Below are 25,739 nucleotides of genomic sequence, written 5' to 3'. Positions count from 1 at the left end.
GGAATATATGTAAATGTCCCTTCAAAACACACAATTGTCGTTCTTTTTTGTGATTTTTCTTCATTCCTTGTAACTTTTCTTTCTTTCAAGAATAAATATTAGTGTTACATAACATCTATTACAAATATCGTATTATTTCAGCCTTATATTTAAAGATTTCACTAGCATATTAACATAATTATGTTGTTATTGGTGTTTTAGCAAAACAACTGTTAAAAGCATTCAAACTTGACCCGGGGGGTTGAAAGTCTGGTAGTTGAGTTCTCCTGGCTGGTTTATTTTTGGTAATTTGAACGCAGAGCGCCATGAGCGGTGGACTGGGGAGGACCTCGGACCACTCAAAGTTTTTTAGTGGTCTGAAAGCGGGATAAACTATTACTAGACACAGCCCCTCAGCTCGATACCCTGTCTACTACTATGATAATGAGATGTCCTAAGACGTCTCGAGGATCAACCAGGAAATGGCTCATTCCATTGCAAATACGTAAACACTCCGGAACTGTGAAGTGTGCTGTGTATGCATGAATCACTCGCCGCGTCACGTTGGAGATACGGTCACATATCCTGCAGCATTTACAAGTTAAACATGGAGATGAACGAGTTCTGTGTGAGTCTCTACGCTTATAAAGGAGAGGAACAAGAGGACGCATTGACGTTTAATCCAGGCGAGAAGATCACGCTACTGGAGAAACCTGATGGCGGATGGTGGAGAGGAACCAAAGGCGGTAGTGTGAATGGATGGTTTCCTGCGTCATATGTCAAAATTGAGGTATACTTCGTTCGACTTTGTTGTCAAAGTTTACATATACGATCGTTCAGTTTTCATTTCACTGCCTCTTTTAACAGAGGCTTGGCGATCAAGTGTGCGGTTGGTTGCCGAATTCTAGTAGGAAAATTACCTAGGTTTAATAGAAATGATGAAAAAATGACCAAAATACGACAATTTTGGACGTTTTTGTTATTTCTAAGCAATATTTCCTTGCTAGACTCCGGCAACTAACATCGTAATACTTAGGTCACCAAGCTTTTAACCTCCATTGTAATAAGTATGGCCTACGATAAAACTTAGTTGTGTAATTTTAAGCCATGACGCTCCTTGAAAGCAAACTCCCACGTAAGTACGTCGAATGTCTTCAATTTGTATTGTGTCTGAACATGGACCTGCAATCCCACGGTTCATTTAGATACATAGTCCGAATAATTTGCACTCAATCGGAATCGATCAATATAACTCATCAATTATGCAATACATTGTCACAATATTTGTTACGAACTATTGTTGCTAAATGTAATTGTTTTAATTGTCGATTGATTTCCATCGAAGACTTTGTAAACAAATCTGTTTCTCCTTTCTCCTTTCTCCGTGTCTGGTGTACATTTCATATAAATAACTGAGGTCAGTTTAACTTGTCACAGTCCTTGGACACTCTGGTCGTCCAAGGTCATGGTTGGTTCAATCTAAATCATAGAATATTATCTGACAATATATACTCTGACAACAATAATGGTGAATGTAGTGTTAATTATTTGAGACTGTATGCTTAGCTTGTATGGTGTTTTATAAAGAAAAAAAAACTTTAAAATTTTAGTTTCCTGGATATGGTTTTTATTTTTATGGTTGTGCTTTGTTGTAACAGTGAATTAATCGTGTAGATTACTGTAAAATGACTAATTTTCACTGGGTTTAAATTTCACTGATTTACCATTTCAGGCATATTCAGTGGGTTTTAAATTCACGGTTTATATTTTAAATAATGACATTATGTGTTTTAATGTGCTCAATTTTACATATTCACTGGGTTTTAATTTAGCGCATTTTCCAGTCAGCGAAATAAGCAAAATTTAAACCCAGTGAATAATTAATCGTTTTACAGTATAAGATAGACTCTACCTACTCTATGTTACTTGTCTGAAGTAGACAAGGTTCACCTACATGTGGTGTACTCATGAATTTGCCTTATGTCAATTTCATGTCAATTTCAAATCAATGAATGTGATAAAGGGACATTGACAATAAAAACTCCATGTTCCCTTTGAACGCCATATTTTTTGGACTAAAATATTAGTATTACATTTTGCACATTTTTGTGTCATTTTAACATAATTTCCAATTGGATAATAAATCTGGAAAACATTTTTTGGAGAAATGTAAAGGAAAAAAACAGTTTTGTGGGTTTTGAACTAATCATGGTTAAAATATCTAGCTCTTATAATTAGTGTAAATTGGAAATTCAAGGAAGATCCTTAGAACATTAAGAAAAAAACTTAAAATACCTGTTTTCCCTAAAATAAAATCAACAATTAAGAATGTAATCATGAGTAAATGTTCGTTCTGTTGGGCGTATCATGAGTGTACCTATTATAGATATATATATATGGTACCACGAGCTTGGGAGTTATGAGCTTCGTAAAGTTTTTTTTTAAGTGACTATTTCCTCAACATTGAAATGCAGATAGAATGACATAAAAGAATCCCTTCAAAAAACAGAACTTGCAATAAGTACAACCAAGGTTATATTACGGATGAATTTCATTTTCTAATGGAATGTTATCAATATGAAATCAAAGCAAAAAAACTATTCACATTGGCTAAATTATTTTTATGGCAAACCTATGACAGTTCATCTTATTACTCAGCGATGAGCATATGTTTATTCAAACTAGGCAAATTCATTGAATACTTCGAGTGCTTGCTGTAACTATTTTGAGTGCATGTTTTTTTTTAGTATTTCGTCAATTCTGGCCCTTTTTTTATTTGATTTTGTAAACATTACTCTCCCCCTATGGAATGTGTAAGGGTTTTGAAATAAAGGGTGGCATTCAAACTATCGTATCATACCGCTGATGTTTGTTTCCTGGTTGTATTACCACATTACGTGTTTGAATAAGAACTATCCAGACTAATCATTAAAAGTCTATGGAAAGGGCACTGGAAAGAGGATTGCATACTTTCTCTGTAAACAAAATCATCATTTTTATCCCTCATGAGAATATTAATAGAAATGATAATTTATTTACCTCATCCTGCATTCAGAACAGGTATCTGGGGTATTTGATTTATATTTCAGAATCAAGGAAGCTTATTTATGAATATGCAAAAATTGCACCTGTAGGACAGAAATGTATGAATAATTAACACTGCAGGTGTGCATATATAGTATGTGATGAATTGATGGAGTAAGTGGCAAAAACATTTTAGTGTCAATTTCGCTGAAAATAGCGATGTTCTTTCTATTGCATGTTATGTTTAAACATTTATTGTACGCGGATGTGCAAAGATCATGACATGGGTTTTTCAGCTGACCTTCCTGGTTAAGTCAATATCTGTATCAGCGTACCTACACAAGTTTGAAGGATAGAATATTTTGAGTTGGAGGAGGAGAGAGTTTAGTGGTTTGGATAATTTGAAAATATTTTGAAATTTGAAGGTTTTTATTCTGATATTTATTTATAAAGACAAAAATTAAAAAAAAAAATATTTTTCATATCATTATGAACATTTTTTCTGTTTATTTATATTGTACCAAAACTTGCATTAATATCTGAGTGTATCACATCACAATGTGTTAACTAGTTACCATGGAAACTATTTTTCTATCAAACATTATTCCATTCGTACTCTTGTGTTTTGAGCAATATATGAAAATTGATTCTTTATTGCCATCATGCCCCATATATGGGCATTTGATACAATAAGTACAATGAAGTAAAAACATTTTTTAAAAAAATATGAATTTTAACCTTTTTACCACCAGACTTTTTCACGCAAATTATTCAGCACTTTTTTGTTATATTCTTCAATATTTCTGGAAATGAACCCTAATTTTGGAAGCAACAGACAAAATATGAGTCAATGTCCAGTTTTTACTCAAAAAATTAGGCTATTTTTCTCCCAATCTTCTAAAGGAAAGTGCAGACTATAAATAGGACTATTTTGTGAATTTGTGAAGAAAAGAGGGAATTGCTGGTGAAAAGATTAAATCTAACTATGAAAAACACAAAAAAGAAACTAGAATTTTTAGACAATTAATCATTTCAATCCGATAATTTCTTTTTCTAAAGCAGCTGCTTTGAACATTTTAATTTTAATTTGAATATTCTCATATATTAAAACAATTATTAATTGTCATATTATTTATGATGTTTCTGGTTTAGAATATTAATTATTAACTTTCCGTTTTCTGTCTTGAGTGATGTTTTCTAAACAAATTGTCTTTTTTTGTTACTGTAAGAGGACTGGACACCCCCTCCAACACTCCCTTCACCCACCCTTCCACTATCTGTCTGATCTTAAAAATAGCATAGCATAATTACATGCATTTAATAGTAATTTGATTTGATGAATGAGAAATATTTTTTTTTACTATTTTAATCAATATTCACCTATGTTTATTTCCAGACTCCTAGTCCTATAATTTCCCGTCATTCGAAAACCGATCTACCGAGTGATTGGACAATATACCAATCACCGGAAGGAAAACCTTATTATGTTCATCAGGTGACGCGAGAAACCAGATGGGAGCCGCCAGTCGAGATGATGCCAGACATAACCAGGGAAACAGGTAAGTATTTTCAAATATTTCAAATATTTCTTGGTTGGTTCTGTGTAAATTTCTATCGTCCTGTCTCAAACTTGCCGTTTCTCTGCAAAGTTTTGGATAGGATTGTTGCTTCTCAACTGACGGACTATCTTACTGCAAACTCACTTCTGGAACCACTACAATCTGCATATAGAAAGTACCACAGCACTGAAACAGCTCTTCTGAAAATCCATAATGACATTTGTTCTTTCATCGACTCTACGTATTACTCTGTCTCCTGGATCTATCAGCTGCATTTGACACCATCGATCAATTTTTTGTGATGATATCTTTAATTCTCTAATTTTGATGAATATTTTTGTCATTTTTGGTAAAAAGTGATATTTTTGACTTCTTGTTGAAAACCAATTGCTACATGTAGACCTGTCTCAAATTTGTTCATTTTCTAATGATATCTTCAATTCTTTAATTGAAATGTGCATTGCTAACAGCGGAGCTATCTCAGCAGACAGGCTGCTTGTTTTATTATATCAGTACATAAGACATTAATCTGAAACACATTTCATTTTTCTTTCTTTAAAAAATAATATTGATTAATAGTATAATTATGATAAAATTTTATCTTTTAATATGAATGTGATATTAGGCAATCATTTTAATGCATAAGTAAATGTTTAACAGACAAAATAATAAGCTTTAATATCACCTAAATTTGTCTGGCACTGTAATCACTCATGCACTATGGTACAGTGTTTACTGTGCAATCTCTAGTGGGTAAAAACATATGGTAACCATATGAGTGACCTATTAAACCATCTTACATGTCAAATGAAAAGAAGGATTATTAGAAATCATGGTGAATAATCTTGCCTGTAATTCTTTGTAGACGTATGCAATGAAAATAATGAACCAGACAATAAACCACCACTGCCGTCCAATCCAGAGGTCTCTCCACCTGCATCTCCAGCACCAGCCCCGCCAGAAAATTCAACAAATCAAAACAAACCCAACACAGTCATTAACAAACAGTTTATTGTAAGTATGAACCCTACATTTTACAGGTTTTGTTTCCTCTTGAGGAGGGGGAGCTTTGTGTGTGGAGGTTAATACCTTCAGTAGATTGTATTGTGCTCTGATAAGTTTGTTCATGATTTGCCAAAAGTCAAAGGTCATGTGTATATTTGTAACTAGTTTCATTGAAAGAGTGATCAATGGTACATGTCCCCAATCCTAACCTTCTAAAAGCTCAAATAATATTTTTTTTGTTTGGTGGCTGGTTATTTAAAACTTTTCCTTACATTGAATGGACTGTAAAATACTTTATTTTCGCATGGAATTAATTTTTGCTGTTTTTTAAAAATAAAAACCATTGAATAAACCTTTTTCCTATATTTTACATTCAACTCGTCAAAAATCAGTGAAAATAAGTTCCATACAAAACACCCAACAAGTCTTTTCAGCGAAAATTAATTCCAGCTAAAATAAAGTATTTCACAGTAAGCAATTTCAGCAGCTTTTTTTTGGTAATGTTATTAAGTTGTTTGTCAGGAGGAAAGTATTATAGTACTTTTTTGACAAATTCTTTAGTTAAAACAATTATTTATTTTTGACCAATGTTTGATATATCTATCTTTATTTGTTTTATTCTTGACAGATCAACAATTTAACATTTCCACATCCAGACACGTTAAAAGACCAAAGTTTATTGAAACCAGATGAATTCAGTTACTGTGACTATTTTTGGGTAAGTTAAGGATACCTTTGTGATGTAGTAGCAAGGTGAAATATGTAATTTAAAGTAGTTGGGTATAATTAAAAATTTCTTGACTTTTACTATATGGCTTTATTTTATGCAATTGCTCACAAAATCTCCCAAAAAATTATGATCACTAACTATGTTTCACACATGATATTTGTGATTTCTAAGTCTTTCACCCTTGGTTCCTGAAAAGATTACATCATATCACAACATTTTTATATATGGTATTGATGATTGTGAATTATTTGAAAATTCTAACAAATACTAATTTTTTGTTTTGAATAAAAAAAGCCCAAAGTTTTTTGACTTGTGCCTAAATCAACAAATATGGAACACTTTTAAAAAAAAAACGTGATAATTTGATGGCTGTCATTTCAAATGTACATGATTGATCTTAGGGCACATTGACATTCATTGCTCGTAATTTATAATAGAATGATTCAATTACTAGTTAATTAACATAAAATATTAACTAATATACATTAAGTGTTACAGACAAACCTGTGTATATAGTGAACATCTAAGGAACATAAAACCCTAAGCCCATTTGAAATGTTTTTGTAATATTTATTTTTAATAATACGTATTACAACAAATAAAACAAAAAATAATAGAAGATTTTTCAAATGCATCTAACTGTTTACTTTCCTAAAACTACTGGGTAACTATGATGTCATGTCAATCAACTTTATTTTATTTAGTAATAATTTCTGCCATTAAATTACTATAATGTACTGTATGAGAATACAAAGCTCAGATCAGAATGCTCTAAGAAGCTGTGATTACTACAGATATTGAAATCAAATAATAAATTATATACTAATTTGCTTATTATTCCAAACAGAAATAAACATTCCATTACACAATTATTCATTTACAAGTCTCTTGTTGCATCATGATAAACTACACATAGGGGTTCAGTTTAATTAACTTATTTAAAAAAACAAAACAATGCCACAGTGAAGATAAACCACACAGGCAGTCAGGATAAGGACATTGGAAGTACCACAGCAGTGTGGTTGTAAAACAAAGCAATGTGCCAGTACCACCACGCTTTTTGCATCCTGGGGAGAAAACTGAATCACAAGATTCAGTCATTGTCATCAATTACCATAGTAACCGATATACCCACCATGATTGATTCACAATTGCACTCTATCATTGAATATATTCGTAGCATATGTCAGAGGTCAGAGGTTAATGTGTGACCTTAACAGCTAGTGATTTAATTCCTATAGAATGTTATGACTAAGAATGTACATCACAGTAAATGCTATCACACTGGGGTGTCAGTGGCAATAAAGCAGGTGCTTTATCATGCATGATTCATATACCTCTTCAAAAGAAAAGCTTTGGTTTCTGTAAGATTCTTGTATTTTAATTGGTTTTATAGGTGTGGTTTTGAACTCGCTTTACATTTAATTTGGACTAGAAGTTTATTACGATCAATGTACATAACCACTATAGACAGCACTCTGATGAGATGCAAACCTGCGCCAAAATTTCTTCAATATCTATATACACTCTTTAAAGTATAATTTATTTATTATGGTTACAGAAGTATGGTCAAAAATGTGTTTGGTGACTCTGTAACCTTGACTTTTCTTCTTAAAATCTAACCAGTTTGTGTTGGTCACATGGGTAACATGTGTATTAAGTTTTTATCGATTTTATATGTTGTTTTTTTCATGTTGTGAATTGTAAGTTGTGAGCTTTGGCACTTTTGTTTTTTTAGCTCCGCTGTCGACTTTGTCGAGCGGAGCTTATCATATGAGTGATTGTCCGTCGTCGTCGTCCGTGTCAATGTTTTACTTTTTCGACTTCTTCTTGAAAACTACAAGCCTAAATGCTTTGATACTTGGTGTATATGTACCTTGGGTAGACCTCTCTTAGGTTTGTTCATTTCATGTTGATATCTTTAATTCTCTAATTTTGGTGAATATTTTTGTCATTTTTGGTAAAAACTATATTTTCGAGTTCTTGTTAAAAACCGAAGGTGCATTTGCTTTGATATTACATCTATAGGTACTACATGTGGACCTCTCTCAGATTTGTTAATTTTGTAATGATATGTTTAATTCTTTAATTTTGGTGAATATTTTTGTCATTTTTGGTAAAAACTGATATTTTCGACTTCTTGTTAAAAACCGCAAGTCCAATTGCTTTGATACTACATATATAGGTACTACATGTGGACCTCTCTCAGATTTGTTCATTTCGTGATGATATCTTCAATTCTCTAATTTTGGTGAATATTTTTGTCATTTTTGGTAAAAACTGATATTTTCGACTTCTTGTTAAAAACCGCAAGTGCAATTGCTTTGATATTATATATATAGGTACTACATGAGGACCTCTCTCAGATTTGTTCATTTTGTAATGATATCTTTAATTCTCTAATTTTGGTGAATATTTTTGTCATTTTTGGTAAAAACTGATATTTTCGACTTCTTGTTAAAAACCGCAAGTGCAATTGCTTTGATATTACATATATAGGTACTACATGTGGACCTCTCTCAGATTTGTTCATTTTGTAATGATATCTTTAATTCTCTAATTTTGGTGAATATTTTTGTCATTTTTGGTAAAAACTGATATTTTCGACTTCTTGTTAAAAACCGCAAGTGCAAATGCTTTGATATTACATATATAGGTACTACATGTGGACCTCTCTCAGATTTGTTCATTTTGTAATGATATCTTTAATTCTCTAATTTTGGTGAATATTTTTGTCATTTTTTGGTGAAAAGTGATATTTTCGACTTCTTGTTAAAAACCGCAAGTCCAATTGCTTTGATACTACATATATAGGTACTACATGTGGACCTCTCTCAGATTTGTTTATTTCGTGATGATATCTTCAATTCTCTAATTTTGGTGAATATTTTTGTCATTTTTGGTAAAAAGTGATATTTTTGACTTCTTGTTAAAAACCGCAAGTTCGATTGCTTTGATATTACATATATAGGTACTACATGTGGACCTCTCTCAGATTTGTTCATTTTGTGATATCTTCAATTCTCTAATTTTGGTGAATATTTTTGTCATTTTTGGTAAAAAGTGATATTTTCGACTTCTTGTTGAAAACTGTAAGTCCTATTGCTTTGATATTACATATATAGGTACTACATGTGGACCTCTCTCAGATTTGTTCGTTTTGTGATGATATCTTCAATTCTCTAATTAATTTATTTTGGTGAATATTTTTGTAATTTTTGGTAAAAAGTGATATTTTCGACTTCTTGTTAAAAACTGTAAGTCCGATTGCTTTGATACTATTCATATTGTTCATTTTCTAATGATGTCTTCACTTCTTTAATTGAAATGTGCATTGCTAACAGCGGAGCTATCTCAGCCGATAGGCTGCTTGTTTAAATGTAACCAGCACTTGTGTGTCACTGTGGGGGAACTTGTGTAATCTAAACTGACAGAAAGTATATGATAGCTAAAACAGTTTTGGTATTTGATGTCAATGTACTGTAAAACATGCCATTTTGGCTAGCATGTTATTTTAGCTAATTGAGCTAATCTGTAATTTCACTAATTCAAGATGTCCCTAATTTAAAGCGGGGGAGTCGTCACCTGCACATGTGTCAGATGGCCATAGCGTGTCATTGTTTACAAACAAGCATATTACCATGAGCCTTTGCGTTTTAGCATGTGTTGTTATCACCACTTGGGATTCAATTCCCACGCATGCACAGGTGACGACTCTCTCTCGCTTTAAAATAAAGAATATTTTCCCAATGAGATTGTTGACACCTTAGTTAAATTAATAATTTACTAATCCATCAAATTAACAAAAAATGACATGTAGCTATTTAAACATGTTTTACAGAATGTGGAACCCAACCCCCCCTCATATCAGCATTCTGTAGACTAATCCAAAAATGTAAAGAGAGGCAAATCTTTACCTATAAGAATTATGAATTATAATGCTCATTTGAATATTTCCTATTGATGGTGCTTTTCAAAATAAAATACAAATTTATATCCGCATTATTTCATAGTTTGTAAAAGTAATTTTTAACAGCATCAATTGTTTGACATTTTTGTTGTTTTCCTTGACCAGGCTGATAGAGAAGACCAAAGTGGGTTCAGTATTCTACACAATAAACACCATCTTGGCAAAATAGTATCTAAAGAAATGGCTGAGCTTTTCAAAGAAAGGTAAGACCATTGAAACATGAAAGAATGAATGTGAATGAAATCTTTTGAAATTTGTAGAAAACTGAGGAACCATACTGAGCCATATTAAGCCTGTGATTATTTCTACTTGTTTTGTTGAATATCATGTCTGCCATTAAAAATCATTAATATGTACTTATAGAACTTTATGGTAGATAAATTGTTCACATAATTACCTTTTACAAATGCTAAATGTCATGTTGTCAAGTTTTTCAACAGTGGACATATGATGTCCAATAAATGTACATTTATTGTTGTTACAGGGCTGCAATTGAAGAAATGTATGCAAAAAGCTTACTAAAACTATCACAAAGTCAGTTTGGAGCAAGGGAAGAAGGGTAAGATAAGGCATGCATTTAGCATGATATTGTTGTACATTTAAATTCTAACCTGTTTCTGCATTATTTATTATGGTTAAGATAAAAATCGCAATAGCAAAAGAAAAATATGGGTAGTGAATGTATAATTCAATAAAGCTAGGCTACGTGTGCCAGGATCGTAACCATAAACAATCTTGAAATATCATCATAAAAAGTCCAATTGATATATTTTGTCTGATTTCAGAGTACCGTAAGACTGAAGAAAAATTTGGTAAATTTGTTTCGATTTTTTTTGTCTCATATTAGAACAGTGAAGGAATCATGGAATAGAATTAAACTAAGTCTGTCAGAAGAAGCTGAAATACATCGTCAGTTTGCTACAAAGTTAAGAGAAGAAGTAGAAAAACCATTACTGGCATATAAAGATGTACTTAAAAAAGAAATGAAAAAGGTGATTTTTTGTTTGTTTTATTCTTCAAAAATTATACATACCCCGGTACATTGGCCATGTTGTTTTTCAGGTCATATTGAAAATGGCAGATAGGTGGCCATATTCTTTGCAATAAATGAGCCACATCTCTGACTTGTCTTGATTGATCATGTTCAAATTTTATACACATTTCATGTCATGTCACATAGATGCATCTATTTCAAGATGGCCAAATGGCATCCATTTTAAAGCTTCTTGTGTCAGTCTTTGTGATGGTACATTTGGTGTCAGTAAATTTGCTGTTTTCAGACATTAGGATGGTTCCTCCCATAGAATTGCGTAATACAAACCTGTGACACTAAATTAACATGGTTTACAGAGTGTTGCCATGGTGATATTTCCACTCATCCATGTACAATGCTGCATCTTTTAATTCCATCCTGGCAGTTTCATTATAATTTGCAATAGCATCTTCTCCATTTGAACTCTCTATCAATTCATTTGCTTTTTTTCTTAAGTTTTTCTGCCTCACACTGGTTTTGTTTTTGTAAATTCTGTAGCTTTGCAATCCTCTGATAGCTTTTTTTTCCACTTTTGACTGTTCTAATATTTCCCTCAGTTGTGTTTTATACTATTACTACTTCCTCCTGTAGTTTTCTGTGTTTATTTATGGTACTGCAGAAAACATTGGATTTTACATACCATGGTGTATGATCCCTTGAGTCTATCCCTGTCAATAGTTAGTACTTGTAACAGAGAGCTGGGGTGTCTTTAATGACCTTACAGCAACACTGGGGGCAGTGTATACAACTGTGAGTTGCTGTTATCTCTTGGCTGCCTTGTCTCCTGAAAAGGGTTTTCGTTATAGACTTAGACCCAATTCGTAGATTAGGAGTGTTACAAGTATTTATATATGTTGCACACTTCACAATGGTTTTCAAAATTACCAGAAATTGCTGGCAGAATGTGTGGATTAAAACATGGTAGAACTTTAGGTTTCTTGTGAATCTCCAAACAGATGGAATGACAAGTTGGTTTTACTGCTTTTCAAATAACTGCCTACTTAGGGGGTCTTCTATGATAAACACCATGTATCACACAACTTTGTTCATGGTAACCTTTGACCTTGCTCCACCCATCTCAATGCAGGATTCTCATTGCAATTTGGGAAAAAAAAAAAATTTGATTTAAATATTTAAAACAAATTATAACAGATTGTTGTATTTTTCTTTTTCAGTTTTTATTTATATTTAACAAAACGTTGTACAAATGACTGTACATTTAAATCATTCCACTTTAAATTTTCTTTTATATTAAATACCAATAGATAACAATAAAATATAAAACCCAGTGATTCATCAATCAGGAATGGGTAATAATTAACACACTGTAGATAAACATTAGTCAACTTTTGGGCATCTGTCTCAATGAATCTTAAAACTACAATTTTATTTATGATTTACAAGATGCAGTATTCTCTCCATATGATACAAATAATGTGACAATACCACTATAGTGTTTTGTTTTACCAACTCACTGGTCATTATCCTGACTGCGTATAATTCTTGATGTATTTAAATATTGAGATTTGTAAGTTGTGAGTTTTTGGTTACATACACTTGTATTAGAAATGTACTTCTAATGGAAAAAATACAATATAGGAAAATAATAAATACTGTTTTAATTTCACACGAGACAATTTTTTCAAAATTTGTAGCAGTGAAAATTGTATTTGGGTCCTACAACACAGAATGTCAGTGACTTTTGTGAAATGTTGTCTCTGTGAGTGTATTAAATTCTGAAAATTTCAAAAATATAGTAATTATGGCTGCATTGTCAGTAAAATTTTGTTTACAGCTGTTGACATGTTACATTGTATGTAACATACTTCTATTTTGTTTTTTGTAATAATAATGTCTGAACTGTCTGGCCATGCATGGCCAAACTCATGACTTGTTTTGAAATACTGTCTAGAGAATTGCAGTGCAGTGTTCCCAGTTATTAAGAGACTGATGAAGGGTTTGACCAATACAAACTGAGGGTGGGGAGATGTAGAATAGCTGTGCAAATTTTTTTCCTTACTTCACTCAATCTTGAGTTGAATGCTTACAAGATGATGTTGCTATGACTACAATGTATATCCCTAAAATATTGTTATTTGTCTATCATTTTTCATGTCAGAATTGTTTTCAAAATGTTGTATATTGTATGTGTGGATTTTTGTGTGACTTTCCAATAGCATCTCTCTTGAAGCAGAACTTTTTTTAAGTCAGTAAATTGCACTTTTCTTAGCTGATGGAAATCATATTTTATATTCTGAAGATTTTGAAACATTGAGGTGTTAAAAAAGTGAGGGGATGCAATATTTGATTTCTTCTACATTTAACAGTCGTCAAGAGAAATAGTAGCCTTGGTAAAGAATGTTATTAATACCTCTTCCTTTCCTGCACCCACCCCTACATGTATGTCTGCTAGCTCCCATGTCTCCACTCATCTCCACTGCTTTTGTCATGTCGCTTCTTTCTGCATTTTTCAGATGGAACAACAAATGACAGACGAGAGAAAGCAGTTAGCAAATAAGATGCAAGCAATAGAAAAATCAAAACAGAAATTAGAAGACCGCAAAAAAGACCTTGAAATAAAACAATCTAGTCCAACAGCAACAAAGGTAAGTTTAACATAAATTAATTTCCATTTCAAACTCAGACTTTCCCTGCTTTTTTAAATAACTTTTTTCACACATAACCCCTATAAACTATAGTGTTAATAATGCCACCACTCTATGCCTTGAGGATCCATCCTGCAATTTGGGCTTATTTGCTAAAATATGCACACAGATATGAAATTAACAAATCAAACTAGAAATGTACATTGCACTGCATGGTGCTGAGCACCAAATCCTATCGTAAATTAATAATAAAAAATGTTTTGACTAACTGTTTAATATTAATAATATTTTTTGGCTTTCTTGTTTCTAGGCTGAATTTGAAAAAGCTAAAAAGAAGACAGTCCAATCAGGTATGCCACCTGAAACTTTATCTTACAACAAGTTTACAGTTACTATAGCAACCATAACAGATGTTAGTTTGTTTGTACAGTAGTATTGTAAATTGCCAGCAGTAATGAATGAACATTTTATAATTCACTGAAATGTAAAATACATATTGTAAAATACATTATTTTAGCTTGAATTAATTTCGCCAGAAAGTATGGTGATTTGTATGGATTTTATTTGGAGTTGAATGTAAAATATAGGATAAAACTATATTCGCTTTATTTTCACTGAAACATCCCTTCAACAAAAATCGTGAAACTAAAAAGTATTTTACATTTTAGTCATTATGTTAATGAGTTCAGATGCACAAAATTCATGTGGTAGCATTGTTTGAATTACCAATTATTATTTTGTTTTGTAGGTGATGAATTAAGTAAAAACATAGATGCATATAACACAACCCAAGATCAATGGTTTCAAGATATGATTACATTCACTATTGTAAGTATAAAGTTCAATAAATTATACTAGTTAAGGCTAGTCCCTGGTAGTTAGCCTCAGAAATGTACTGTATTTTCGCTTGGAATTAATTTTTCGCTATTTTCACTCAAAAAATGATTCAGTAAAAATAAAATCCAGCATATATACCTATTTTCCTATATTTTACATTCAACTTGTCAAAAATCAGTGAAAATAAATTTCATACAAAAAACTCCCACAATATCTTTTCAGCGAAAATTAATTCCAGCTAAAATAAAGTATTTTACAGTTATTCTGGGTTTCTCCTCAGTTAGAACTACGCCCTCATTGTTGGAATTCAGAGATGATTGACCACACCACGTAATATCATACATGATCTAGGTCATAAAGTATATGGAAATGCTGGTATATTTTTTTGTCAAAATCAGACACTTGAAACCAATTTAGAACAATGAAATAATTTCATTATATTTATATGGTACTCTGTAATATCTAGCAAAACCTAAATATAAAAAAAAACATTATTTCTGTTTGAAAATAATCCACTGTTTAAATTGTGTCTCGCAGTCTTGTAGTTCAGCCATAGTGTTTATGAAAGCAATATTTTTATTGGTCAACAAAAGCCATAAACAGTTAGGGTTTATTAAGGTTATAAAGATGTGATTATCTAGAAAATTATACAATGATAGCGCCACCATTTTATAGCCTGCATGGTTATTTTTTTTGGCCATCTCCATAACAGTATGGAAATGTTGTCTAGTTTTTGTCTCTAATGTTGGAATTAATTGATATGGACTGTTAAGTAGAAAGCCGAAAGACTTGCCAAAGAAGGTAACCAGGCTACCATTTTAAAATTAATAAAACAATTATGTAAATAAAGGACAGTGGTCAGACTGAAAATATGCAAATGAAAGACTGTTCAGACTGAAAATATGCAAATGAAGGACTGTTCAAACTGAAAATATGCAAATGAAACAGTATTCAAACTGAAAATATGCAAATGAAGTACTGTTCAAACTGAAAATATGCAAATGAAAGACTGTTCAGACTGAAAATATGCAAATGAAAGACTGTTCAGAATGAAAATATGCAAATGAGTATTCAAACAGTATTGAAACTGAAAATATGCAAATGGAAGACTGTTCAGACTGAAAATATGCAAATGAAGGACTGTTCAGACTGAAAATATGCAAATGAAGTACTGTTCAGACTGAAAATATGCAAATAAAGTACTGTTCAGACTGACAATATGCAAATGAAAGACTGTTCAGACTGAAAATATGCAAATGAAAGACTGTTCAGACTGAAAATATGCAAATGAAAGACTGTTCAGACTGAAAATATGCGAATGAAGGACTGTTCAAACTGAAAATATGCAAATGAAACAGTATTCAAACTGAAAATATGCAAATGAAGTACTGTTCAGACTGAAAATATGCAAATGAGGGACTGTTCAGACTGAAAATATGCAAATGAAAGACTGTTCAGACTGAAAATATGCAAATGAAAGACTGTTCAGACTGAAAATATGCAAATGAGTATTGAAACAGTATTGAAACTGAAAATATGCAAATGGAAGACTGTTCAGACTGAAAATATGCAAATGAAGGACTGTTCAGACTGAAAATATGCAAATGAAGTACGGTTCAGACTGAAAATATGCAAATAAAGTACTGTTCAGACTGACAATATGCAAATGAAAGACTGTTCAGACCGAAAATATGTAAATGAAAGACTGTTCAGACTGAAAATATGCAAATTAAAGACTGTTCAGACTGAAAATATGCAAATGAAAGACTGTTCAGACTGAAAATATGCAAATGAGTATTCAAACAGTATTGAAACTGAAAATATGCAAATGGAGACTGTTCAGACTGAAAATATGCAAATGAAGGACTGTTCAGACTGAAAATATGCAAATGAAGTACTGTTCAGACTGAAAATATGCAAATGAAAGACTGTTCAGACTGAAAATATGCAAATGAAAGACTGTTCAGACTGAAAATATGCAAATGAAAGACTGCAAGTTGTACTTTTAATATAAAATACAGTTAATAGTAATGAAAATCTACATCTAAATTTTTTTTCAGGAATTAGAAAAAATTGAAGTAAATAGGATAAACATGGTGAAGGCACAACATGAAAAATACTTCAACCTACGAAATGACAGAGATGCACTCAGTCAAAAGGTAGGTACAACATTATGTATAGAATCCATTCTGTGTTGCTTGGAAACAAAAATATTATATTTATACACAGTTAAATTTGCTGGCTTATATAGGCATGACTGCTTTCTATGGAAATTTGAAAAATATTTAACATTCAATCATTTTATTGGCTTATGAGTATTTGTGGGTTTCTCTCAACCATTGGTTGATTTACTGCCATAGATTTTTCACAAATTCAGTGAAAAGTGCAGACATTTGTAGCAGTGAAAATTTTTCTGGGGTTGTAAAACATGGGCTCTCAGTGACAGTGAAAAAAACTCCAGTGAAAATGCCCTTCTTCCTATGTTGTACATTCACCTCATCAAAAATCATTGAAAATAAACTTTATACAAAACATCTAAAATGTCTTTTCAGAAAAAATTTATTCCAGCTAAAATGAAGTATTTCACAGTAGCAGTAAAAATTGAATGGTTAACAGTATTTATATTGTGGTTATACATTCACAATGGTAATTGATCAAGTTGTTTACAATCATCATAAAAAACATAAAATATTTTATATAAAATACATTCATGCTCTTATGACACTGAATGTACTACAGCATTCGATATACTGTAAAATGACTAATTTTCACTGGGTTTAAATTTCGCTGATTTACCATTTAGATAATGTGTTCTATGCTAAATTTTACATATTCACTGGGTTTTAATTTAACGCATTTTCAAGTCAGCGAAATGAGCAAAATTAAAACCCAGTGAATAATTACCCCCTTTACAGTATTTGATATCATAAAGGCTACATTTCTACAAGACCTTCAGTCTGGCCTGGCCCTCAAAGTCGAACTGGATGATGCGAGTTACACTGCGGAGTTCAGTTCAACGTATATCAGGTGTAAGCAATCGTATCATTAAATATTAAATAATACCGGTAAACTTGATATTGTAAATATTTTTATCACATGTGTTAAAATTCCAACAATCTAGAAGTTTATAAATTATATATTAATATTTAGAATTCTTCATTATTTCCTCTCAATCCACAAAATTCTCATTCTCTACATGTACTCACTAGATATACAGTAACAGCATGTTTTCTAATCTAATTTATTTTATTTTAAAGTAGTGCATATGTTCACATAAATTACAAAGGTGTTTTCTATCGTCAAAGTCACATTTTAATAATTTACCGGTAGTATACAATAAATGCAATTTTTGGTTAAAATTCGCTTCTATTGGAGTTGCACTTCTAATAGAGTGAATAAGATATTATTCATGTATAATCTATTGACATTATCCAGGTGCTACTAAGTAATATCATTTGTATATTATCTCGCATGGCTGAATTCATCCATTAATATGATAACTATTAGCAATCAAATCCAGACAGTGATGTGGTCTAATCAAGAGGGATTGGAACTTCCAATTTAGGCATCAACAAATTAAATGAAATTAGACCAGTTTTGGTATCCCTATCTCAATTGTATGCAGTGATCTTTGGTACATGCAAACTGCAAAGTCAAAGGAAATCTGAAATATACCAAAAATAGTAGCACTGCCACAGATTCTTTTCCAAAATGCTTGATGTTTTATTCTATTTTAACTGCACATTTCTAAACTATGTCTTCTACAATTGAAGTAACCTTCTATTTGAGTGCTCTGCGTGACAGGGAATTGAATGCCTTCTCCTAAGGCATTGTGTATTAAACAGGGATTGCCAAGTTCCCTCTCTTACTATACATGACATAATACCTCCCCTGTTTCTGAGAGCAGTTGTTTCTTCCTTTCTTGAGTTATTACTTCAAGGATTTTCCATCCCATGTGACATGGATTGTCCCAACCCCTTCTGAAGTGCTGCTGGTAGTTGGATTTTTTCTTCCCCTCTCCCAGCGTGATTTGAAATTTTTCCCACCAATAAATTGTTGTCAACATTTCCCACTGTTGCATTAATTCTTTGGCTTTGATGTTTTGACTGTTTAAGATCATTTACATAAAAAGTAACTACCTGGGTAATGTAACATTTGGAGATTGTCCCAGAGTTGCAAAACTAAAGTGGTTTGCAATAAATATTACAAAAATATGTAAATATGACATTTGCGTTATGACGTATATAAGTGTTTGAAAGCTGTGAACTACCAGTACAACTACTTATACACCAAAGGTATTTATCTAGTGCTAAAAATACAGTATGTTTTTAAATTGAATGATATGAAAATATTTCACCATTTCATATTTTACTTTTTCTTCATTGCTTGACTAATTGTTTTGCCACAGTACTTTCAGAAAAAAATGTTTAATTTCTATTTCTGTAAAATATATTTGTAAATTTGAAATAATTTGACAGGAGATTTTGGGTGTGGTGATGTGTTTTTACTAAAACTGAATTTAAATAATCCGCTTTGTTTTATATATTTTTAGAATATATTTAAAACAGCACAGCTCAGAATAGTATCTAAAAGTGTAATGTAGATGAAATTTAAAATATTGATTAATTTGAGTTGTATTTGTAACGTAGAAATGGATTTATAGGTTGTTTATGGTTCATTCTGTTATTTTTTTTTTTTTTTTAAAGATGTTGCAGCTGCATTGCATACAGTCATGATGAGGTCACCCCATAAGAACGCCATGAGGGTGTGATTAGCATGTAATTAATCTAAATTCCCTCTCTATATTTAAAAATTAATAGATATTAAGACTATCATTAACGTTAATATATTCAAGTTGGTGCTAAAATGACTGTGCTGTGTAACATGTTGGCACATTTCACTGTTATTGTGTGAACATACTGGATTTTATTAACTTGTGTATTTTTAAGGGTGTACAAGTCTCCTGATAAATTTCTAGGTATTTTAATAAATATTAATTCTGTAAAACAATAATACTATATTGTTTGTACCTTACTGATGATCAGAAAACATTTTTTTTGTTTTTGTAATGCAAAACAAAAATAAATCACTCAAGTTTTTTTGATAGAAATCTTTTGTTGACATTTGCTCTCTTAACTTTTTCACCACCAAACTTTTTCGATCAAATTTTTCTGCTATTTTTTTTGTAGTCATCAATGAACCTGAATTTTGGAGCCAACAGACAAAATTTGAGTAAATTTTCAGTTTTTGCTCAAAAAATTTGTTTTTTTCCCCTCCAATCTTCTGAAGGAGAATGCAGACTATAAACAGGACTATTTTGTGAATTTGTGATGAAAAGAGGAAACTGGTGGTGAAAAGGTTGAGACCAGTAACTTGAACTGCCAGGACGTCCAGCTATTAACACTATATAGAACGCATAATGGTAGAAGCCTTTGTGGCTGGAACCTGGGAACAGTTGTGAACTTAGCAGTTATAGATTTCAATTCTATCATTTGATACCTGAAATAGGGCAATATTGTGCACCTATGGTTTTTGTGATATAATTTATTCAGCATTATTTTGTGCAGGAATTGGTAGACAATAACATTGACCCCCTTGTCAATTCTGCAAGTATGCGCTTAAACATATTTAAAAGTATTGATTTCATCAATAAAATAAAGCACTTTTTAGTTTGGTGATTTATATATAACTTTGCTCTGTACTATTCAAAGTCAGTGAATATGTTTACATACCAAATCTTTCCATACAATCCTATGCCAAACTCATTCAGTGTCAAGCAGTGACCATCCCCCCTTTCCCTATTTTTCTTTGATCCCATTTTTTAAAAAATAAAATAATTGTTACTTACTGCAGTGTCCCGTATTTTGGTTGCTCCTGCACGTCCATGTCCTGTCCACCTCAGCTGAGAGACCGAACTACTGTAGGAGTTTAGTAACTGAAAGCGTATTAAGGCCTCTTCACAGTGCTGCGTGATACAAACGTTTATGGGAGATTTTTTCATTTATTTTTGTTTTTAAATGTGAAGGAGTTGATATGATCTGCTGGTATGAATAGGCTGAATAAAACTTCACCTGCAAAGCATCATGGACAATCAATGGATTTGTTGGGGAAGAAATTTACATAAAAAATGTTTATTCATATTGTCTGCACTCAATGGTTTGTCATATGCTGATTCCTGTATCTACTGTTAAAAACAGTATAATTTGCATTAAAATTCACAAATTTTTCAAGGTATATTTGTGTCACTTTCAGGAAATAGAATACTCGTTAATAAATATAAAATAGCAATTATTGTAGTATTCCTGAATCGATACACTGTACATTACCTTTTCACACTTATTACACACATCGGTATTAATGTCACCAAAATTAGTACACCTTTTCAGAACTGAATCAATTGTGAATCAATCATAAACCCAAATATTTGCTGAAAGGTTCATTTTTAGGTCACAAGCTCCAAGGTATTGTGATATGATTTTGTTTGGCTTCTATTCTCTTCACTCTTTATGTATGTGTCTTCTACTGTTTTAAGTTTAATAATGGTGTTAGTCTGTTTATCTGTCTGTATGTCTGCGTTTGTACACAAAAAATGAAGAAACAAATCCTTGTAAATTCTGATGAAATCAAATACATTGTTACAAATTCATGTACATCAAAAACCTATTTGCATATTGATCAGTACTTAGAAGGTTGACTGCTGTCTGATATAAGTAACAAATTGTAATTAATACTATTTTATTTATTCTGTGTGAGAATATACTCAGACACTGATAAAATGTTTGATTTTGTTTTTCATTTTACCGAGTACAAGGGGTTTTGATCTTTTTGTCTAACCCTTGAGTGAAAGTTCAGAGCAAGGTGTAATTTGAAAAATGTCTGTTGGCTGTACCTTCTGCGCTTAACTGTCAAAAAGTTTGCATGTTTGCAGTCTGGACCTGCATGCATGTGTGGTAGTCCAATTTTGTTTGATGTACAATGTTTCTGTGTGCATGCTTGAAATACAAACCTGGGGATGTGTTTTTACGGTATTTATTTGTTTTTGTGATACCAAAACATTGCCTAGGCGCTGAAACATCGTCCATGAATGAGCTTTTGTGGTGGGTGATGTTTCAGATAAATATGTTACATGTTCATTATCTGCTCTTTTATACATGAATAAGTATAACCACCTCAATATTTGTTTAACACTGTCTTGCTTAAAAAATCATGCCTACCCCTGAATTTCCAGGTTGAAACTTATACTAGTGTCTCTATGTTTATGTTACCATATCAAATTATCTATCTGCAAACTTATTGCTAATGATTACTAATTTTTTTCTAATTCCTATTTTTTTCAGATTCTTGAAGGTGTTATTGGGATGATAAATAAGATAGATTTCGTTAAAGACAGAGAGAGTTATGTTAAGGCATATACAACAGGATGTCTGCGTCCTGTCAAGTTAAAACTGACCTAATGCTAGTATATCATGATTTGACTGGTGAAAGTATGTGGTTCTATCTCTCATTTTTACATTGTAAAACATGCCTGTTTAGTTAGCATGGCAATTTGGCTAATTTAGCTACTCTAATTCAATGTATAGCTAATTTAGCTACCCAGTGATTCCATTGATTCAATGTATAGCTAACTTAGCTACCCAGTGATTTCATTGATTCAAGTTATAGCTACAATGTAATTTAGTTACACAGTTTGGCTAATTTAGCTACTCTGATTCAATGTATAGCTAATTTAGCTACACAGTGATTTCATTGATTCAATGTATGGCTAACTTTGCTACACAGTGATTTCATTGATTCAATGTTTAGCTAATTTGGCTACCCAGTGATTTCATTGATTCAATGTATAGCTAACTTAGCTACCCAGTGATTTCATTGATTCAATGTATAGCTAACTTAGCTACACAGTGATTTCATTGATTCAATATATAGCTAATTTGGCTACCCAGTGATTTCATTGATTGAATGTATAGCTAACTTAGCTACCCAGTGATTTCATTGATTCAATGTATAGCTAATTTAGCTACACAGTGATTTCATTGATTCAATGTATAGCTAATTTAGCTACCCAGTGATTTCATTGATTCAATGTATAGCTAACTTAGCTACACAGTGATTTCATTGATGCAATGTATAGCTAATTTAGCTACCCAGTGATTTCATTGATTCAATGTATAGCTAACTTAGCTACACAGTGATTTCATTGATTCAATGTATAGCTAACTTAGCTACACAGTGATTTCATTGATTCAATGTATAGCTAATTTAGCTACCCAGTGATTTCATTGATTCAATGTATAGCTAACTTAGCTACCCAGTGATTTCATTGATTCAAGTTATAGCTAACTTAGCTACCCAGTGATTTCATTGATTCAATGTATAGCTAACTTAGCTACCCAGTGATTTCAATGTATAGCTAACTTAGCTACCCGGTGATTTCATTGATTCAATGTATAGCTAACTTAGCTACCCAGTGATTTCATTGATTCAACGTATAGCTAATTTAGCTACACAGTGATTTCATTGATTCAATTTATAGCTAACTTAGCTACCCAGTGATTTCATTGATTCAACGTATAGCTAACTTAGCTACCCAGTGATTTCATTGATTCAACGTATAGCTAATTTAGCTACACAGTGATTTCATTGATTCAATGTGTAGCTAATTTAGCTACCCAGTGATTTCATTGATTCAATGTATAGCAAACTTAGCTACCCAGTGATTTCATTGATTCAATGTATAGCTAATTTAGCTACACAGTGATTTCATTGATTCAGTGTATAGCTAATTTAGCTACCCAGTGATTCCATTGATTCGAGTTATAGCTAACTTAGCTACCCAGTGATTCCATTGATTCAAGTTACAGCTACAATGTAATTTAGCTACCCGGTGATTTCATTGATTCAATTTATAGCTAAATTTGCTACCCAGTGATTTTCTAATGATTCAAGGTATAGCTAATTTGCAGAAATGAGCAAAAATGTCTCAACATCACAGCTTTCTGACAATGTATACATTGCTACCTTACTCATCCGACTAAGTGCCATGGGAGGTTAGTCAAGCACCCCCTCAACAAATTAAACAAATGACAATTTTAGTTCACCATATTTTGTGCCACAATATTTGGGGAAAATAAAATTGCAAAATTACAATGAAGAAACAGAAATGGTCACAAAAAATACGCTTTATTCCAATATTATTTACATACCATCAGATTTTATGATTTAAAAATTAATAGGGTCTGTGGAAAAACAGTCAATGTCAAGATTTTCCTCATTATCTCTGTTGTCAAATGTATATAAATTGAATGTGGAATAAAGTATTTACTGCTTTTCATGGTTGTTAGCAGATTATTGTCGAAGCGTAGTTTATGCATTCAAACCATATTCATGGCAGTCAATGCTATAGTATACAATTTTGATTACCGATATTTTGTAATGTCAAACAAACAAATAACCAGGTTGTATGACTAGAAAGTCAAATTTGGGGCATTTTGGAAGGGATGGGCACTTAGTAGAATGTGACTTTGTAAATAGAAATGGTAAAAAGTAGGGGTTAGGTGCTTAGTCGAGCATGGGCCTACATCTTCAGTATGTTTTAAGTAATGTATCAATTAAAAATGTATTGTACTTTGTTCAAAATATTCCAATATCACCAATCACTACAAAGCCTGTGACAATTATTTGCTTGATTCTTTTGATATTTTTTTTTTTTTTTTTTTCAGATTAACTACTGCATACTAGATGTTACCAGTATTATTGTTGTTGACTGCCAAGAAATTCAACATACCATTTTGAATATTTTTTTTTTTTTTTTAATTCAAACTCCATTGTCTGCTGTACAAGATGGATGAGTGTAGCCCCAACTGTGATGTCATAGATCATTCCACTCCTGACCAATCATGTAGCATCCAATTGTGATGTAATAGATCATTTTAATACTGTCCAATCATGTAGCCCCCAACCGTGATGTCATAGATCATTCCACTCCTGACCAATCATGTAGCGTCCAGCTGTGATGTAATAGATCATTTTAATACTGTCCAATCATGTAGCCCCAACTGTGATGTCATAGATCATTCCACTCCTGACCAATCATGTAGCATCCAATTGTGATGTAATAGATCATTCCACTCCTGACCAATCATGTAGCATCCAATTGTGATGTAATAGATCATTTTAATACTGTCCAATCATGTAGCCCCAACTGTGATGTCATAGATCATTCCACTCCTGACCAATCATGTAGCCCCCAACCGTGATGTCATAGATCATTCCACTCCTGACCAATCATGTAGCATCCAATTGTGATGTAATAGATCATTTTAATACTGTCCAATCATGTAGCCCCCAACCGTGATGTCATAGATCATTCCACTCCTGACCAATCATGTAGCGTCCAGCTGTGATGTCATAGATCATTCCACTCCTGACCAATCATGTAGCGTCCAGCTGTGATGTCATAGATCATTTTAATACTGACCAATCATTTAGCATCCAACCGTGATGTCATAGATCATTCCATTCCTGACCAATTGTGTAGCGTCTAGCTGTGATGTCATAGATCATTTTAATACTGACCAATCATTTAGCATCCAACCGTGATGTCATAGATCATTCCATTCCTGACCAATTGTGTAGCATCTAGCTGTGATGTCATAGATCATTTTAATACTGACCAATCATTTAGCATCCAACCGTGATGTCATAGATCATTTCACTCCTGACCAATCGTGTAGCGTCTAGCTGTGATGTCATAGATCATTTTAATACTGACCAATCATTTAGCATCCAACCGTGATGTCATAGATCATTTCACTCCTGACCAATCGTGTAGCGTCCAACTGTGATGTCATGAATCATTTTAATACTGACCAATTATCAAGGTTTTGCCAGTAATTATGATATTCTAGAATGTGAAAAAAATAAGCATTTACAAATGAAATATTACATGACAAAAAGTTTCATGAAGGTCTTGGTAATATTTTTCATCATTATTATT

General features: G+C 32.2%; 2 protein-coding genes across 2 annotated transcripts in view; one reads left to right on the top strand and one right to left on the bottom strand.

Annotated features, from left to right (window-relative positions):
- Positions 1-20,748, bottom strand: part of LOC102805256 (uncharacterized) — a 33,487-nt gene extending 12,739 nt beyond the window's left edge. The window contains exon 1 of the mRNA XM_078007163.2: positions 20,592-20,748. Coding sequence (XP_077863289.2) covers positions 20,592-20,629 — 38 coding nt within the window. The 5' untranslated portion in view covers positions 20,630-20,748. The remainder of the gene's footprint in view (positions 1-20,591) is intronic.
- On the top strand, positions 490-25,666 carry LOC100375858 (growth arrest-specific protein 7-like). Its single transcript, XM_006813418.3, has 13 exons — positions 490-769; positions 4,400-4,562; positions 5,428-5,576; positions 6,196-6,285; positions 10,373-10,470; positions 10,752-10,826; positions 11,115-11,259; positions 13,775-13,906; positions 14,217-14,256; positions 14,655-14,734; positions 16,804-16,902; positions 22,081-22,227; positions 24,463-25,666. The coding sequence occupies exons 1-12, from the start codon at positions 518-520 to the stop codon at positions 22,195-22,197; spliced, it is 1,440 nt and encodes a 479-aa protein (XP_006813481.1). The 5' UTR covers positions 490-517; the 3' UTR covers positions 22,198-22,227; positions 24,463-25,666.
- Positions 25,667-25,739: the final 73 nt, after the last annotated feature.

Source organism: Saccoglossus kowalevskii, chromosome 8, assembly GCF_978046115.1.
Source record: "Saccoglossus kowalevskii chromosome 8, keSacKowa6.1, whole genome shotgun sequence".
In the NCBI taxonomy this organism is placed as follows: domain Eukaryota; kingdom Metazoa; phylum Hemichordata; class Enteropneusta; family Harrimaniidae; genus Saccoglossus; species Saccoglossus kowalevskii.
Note: the sequence above shows the minus strand (reverse complement) of the source record. Positions and strands in the feature narration are given on the sequence as shown.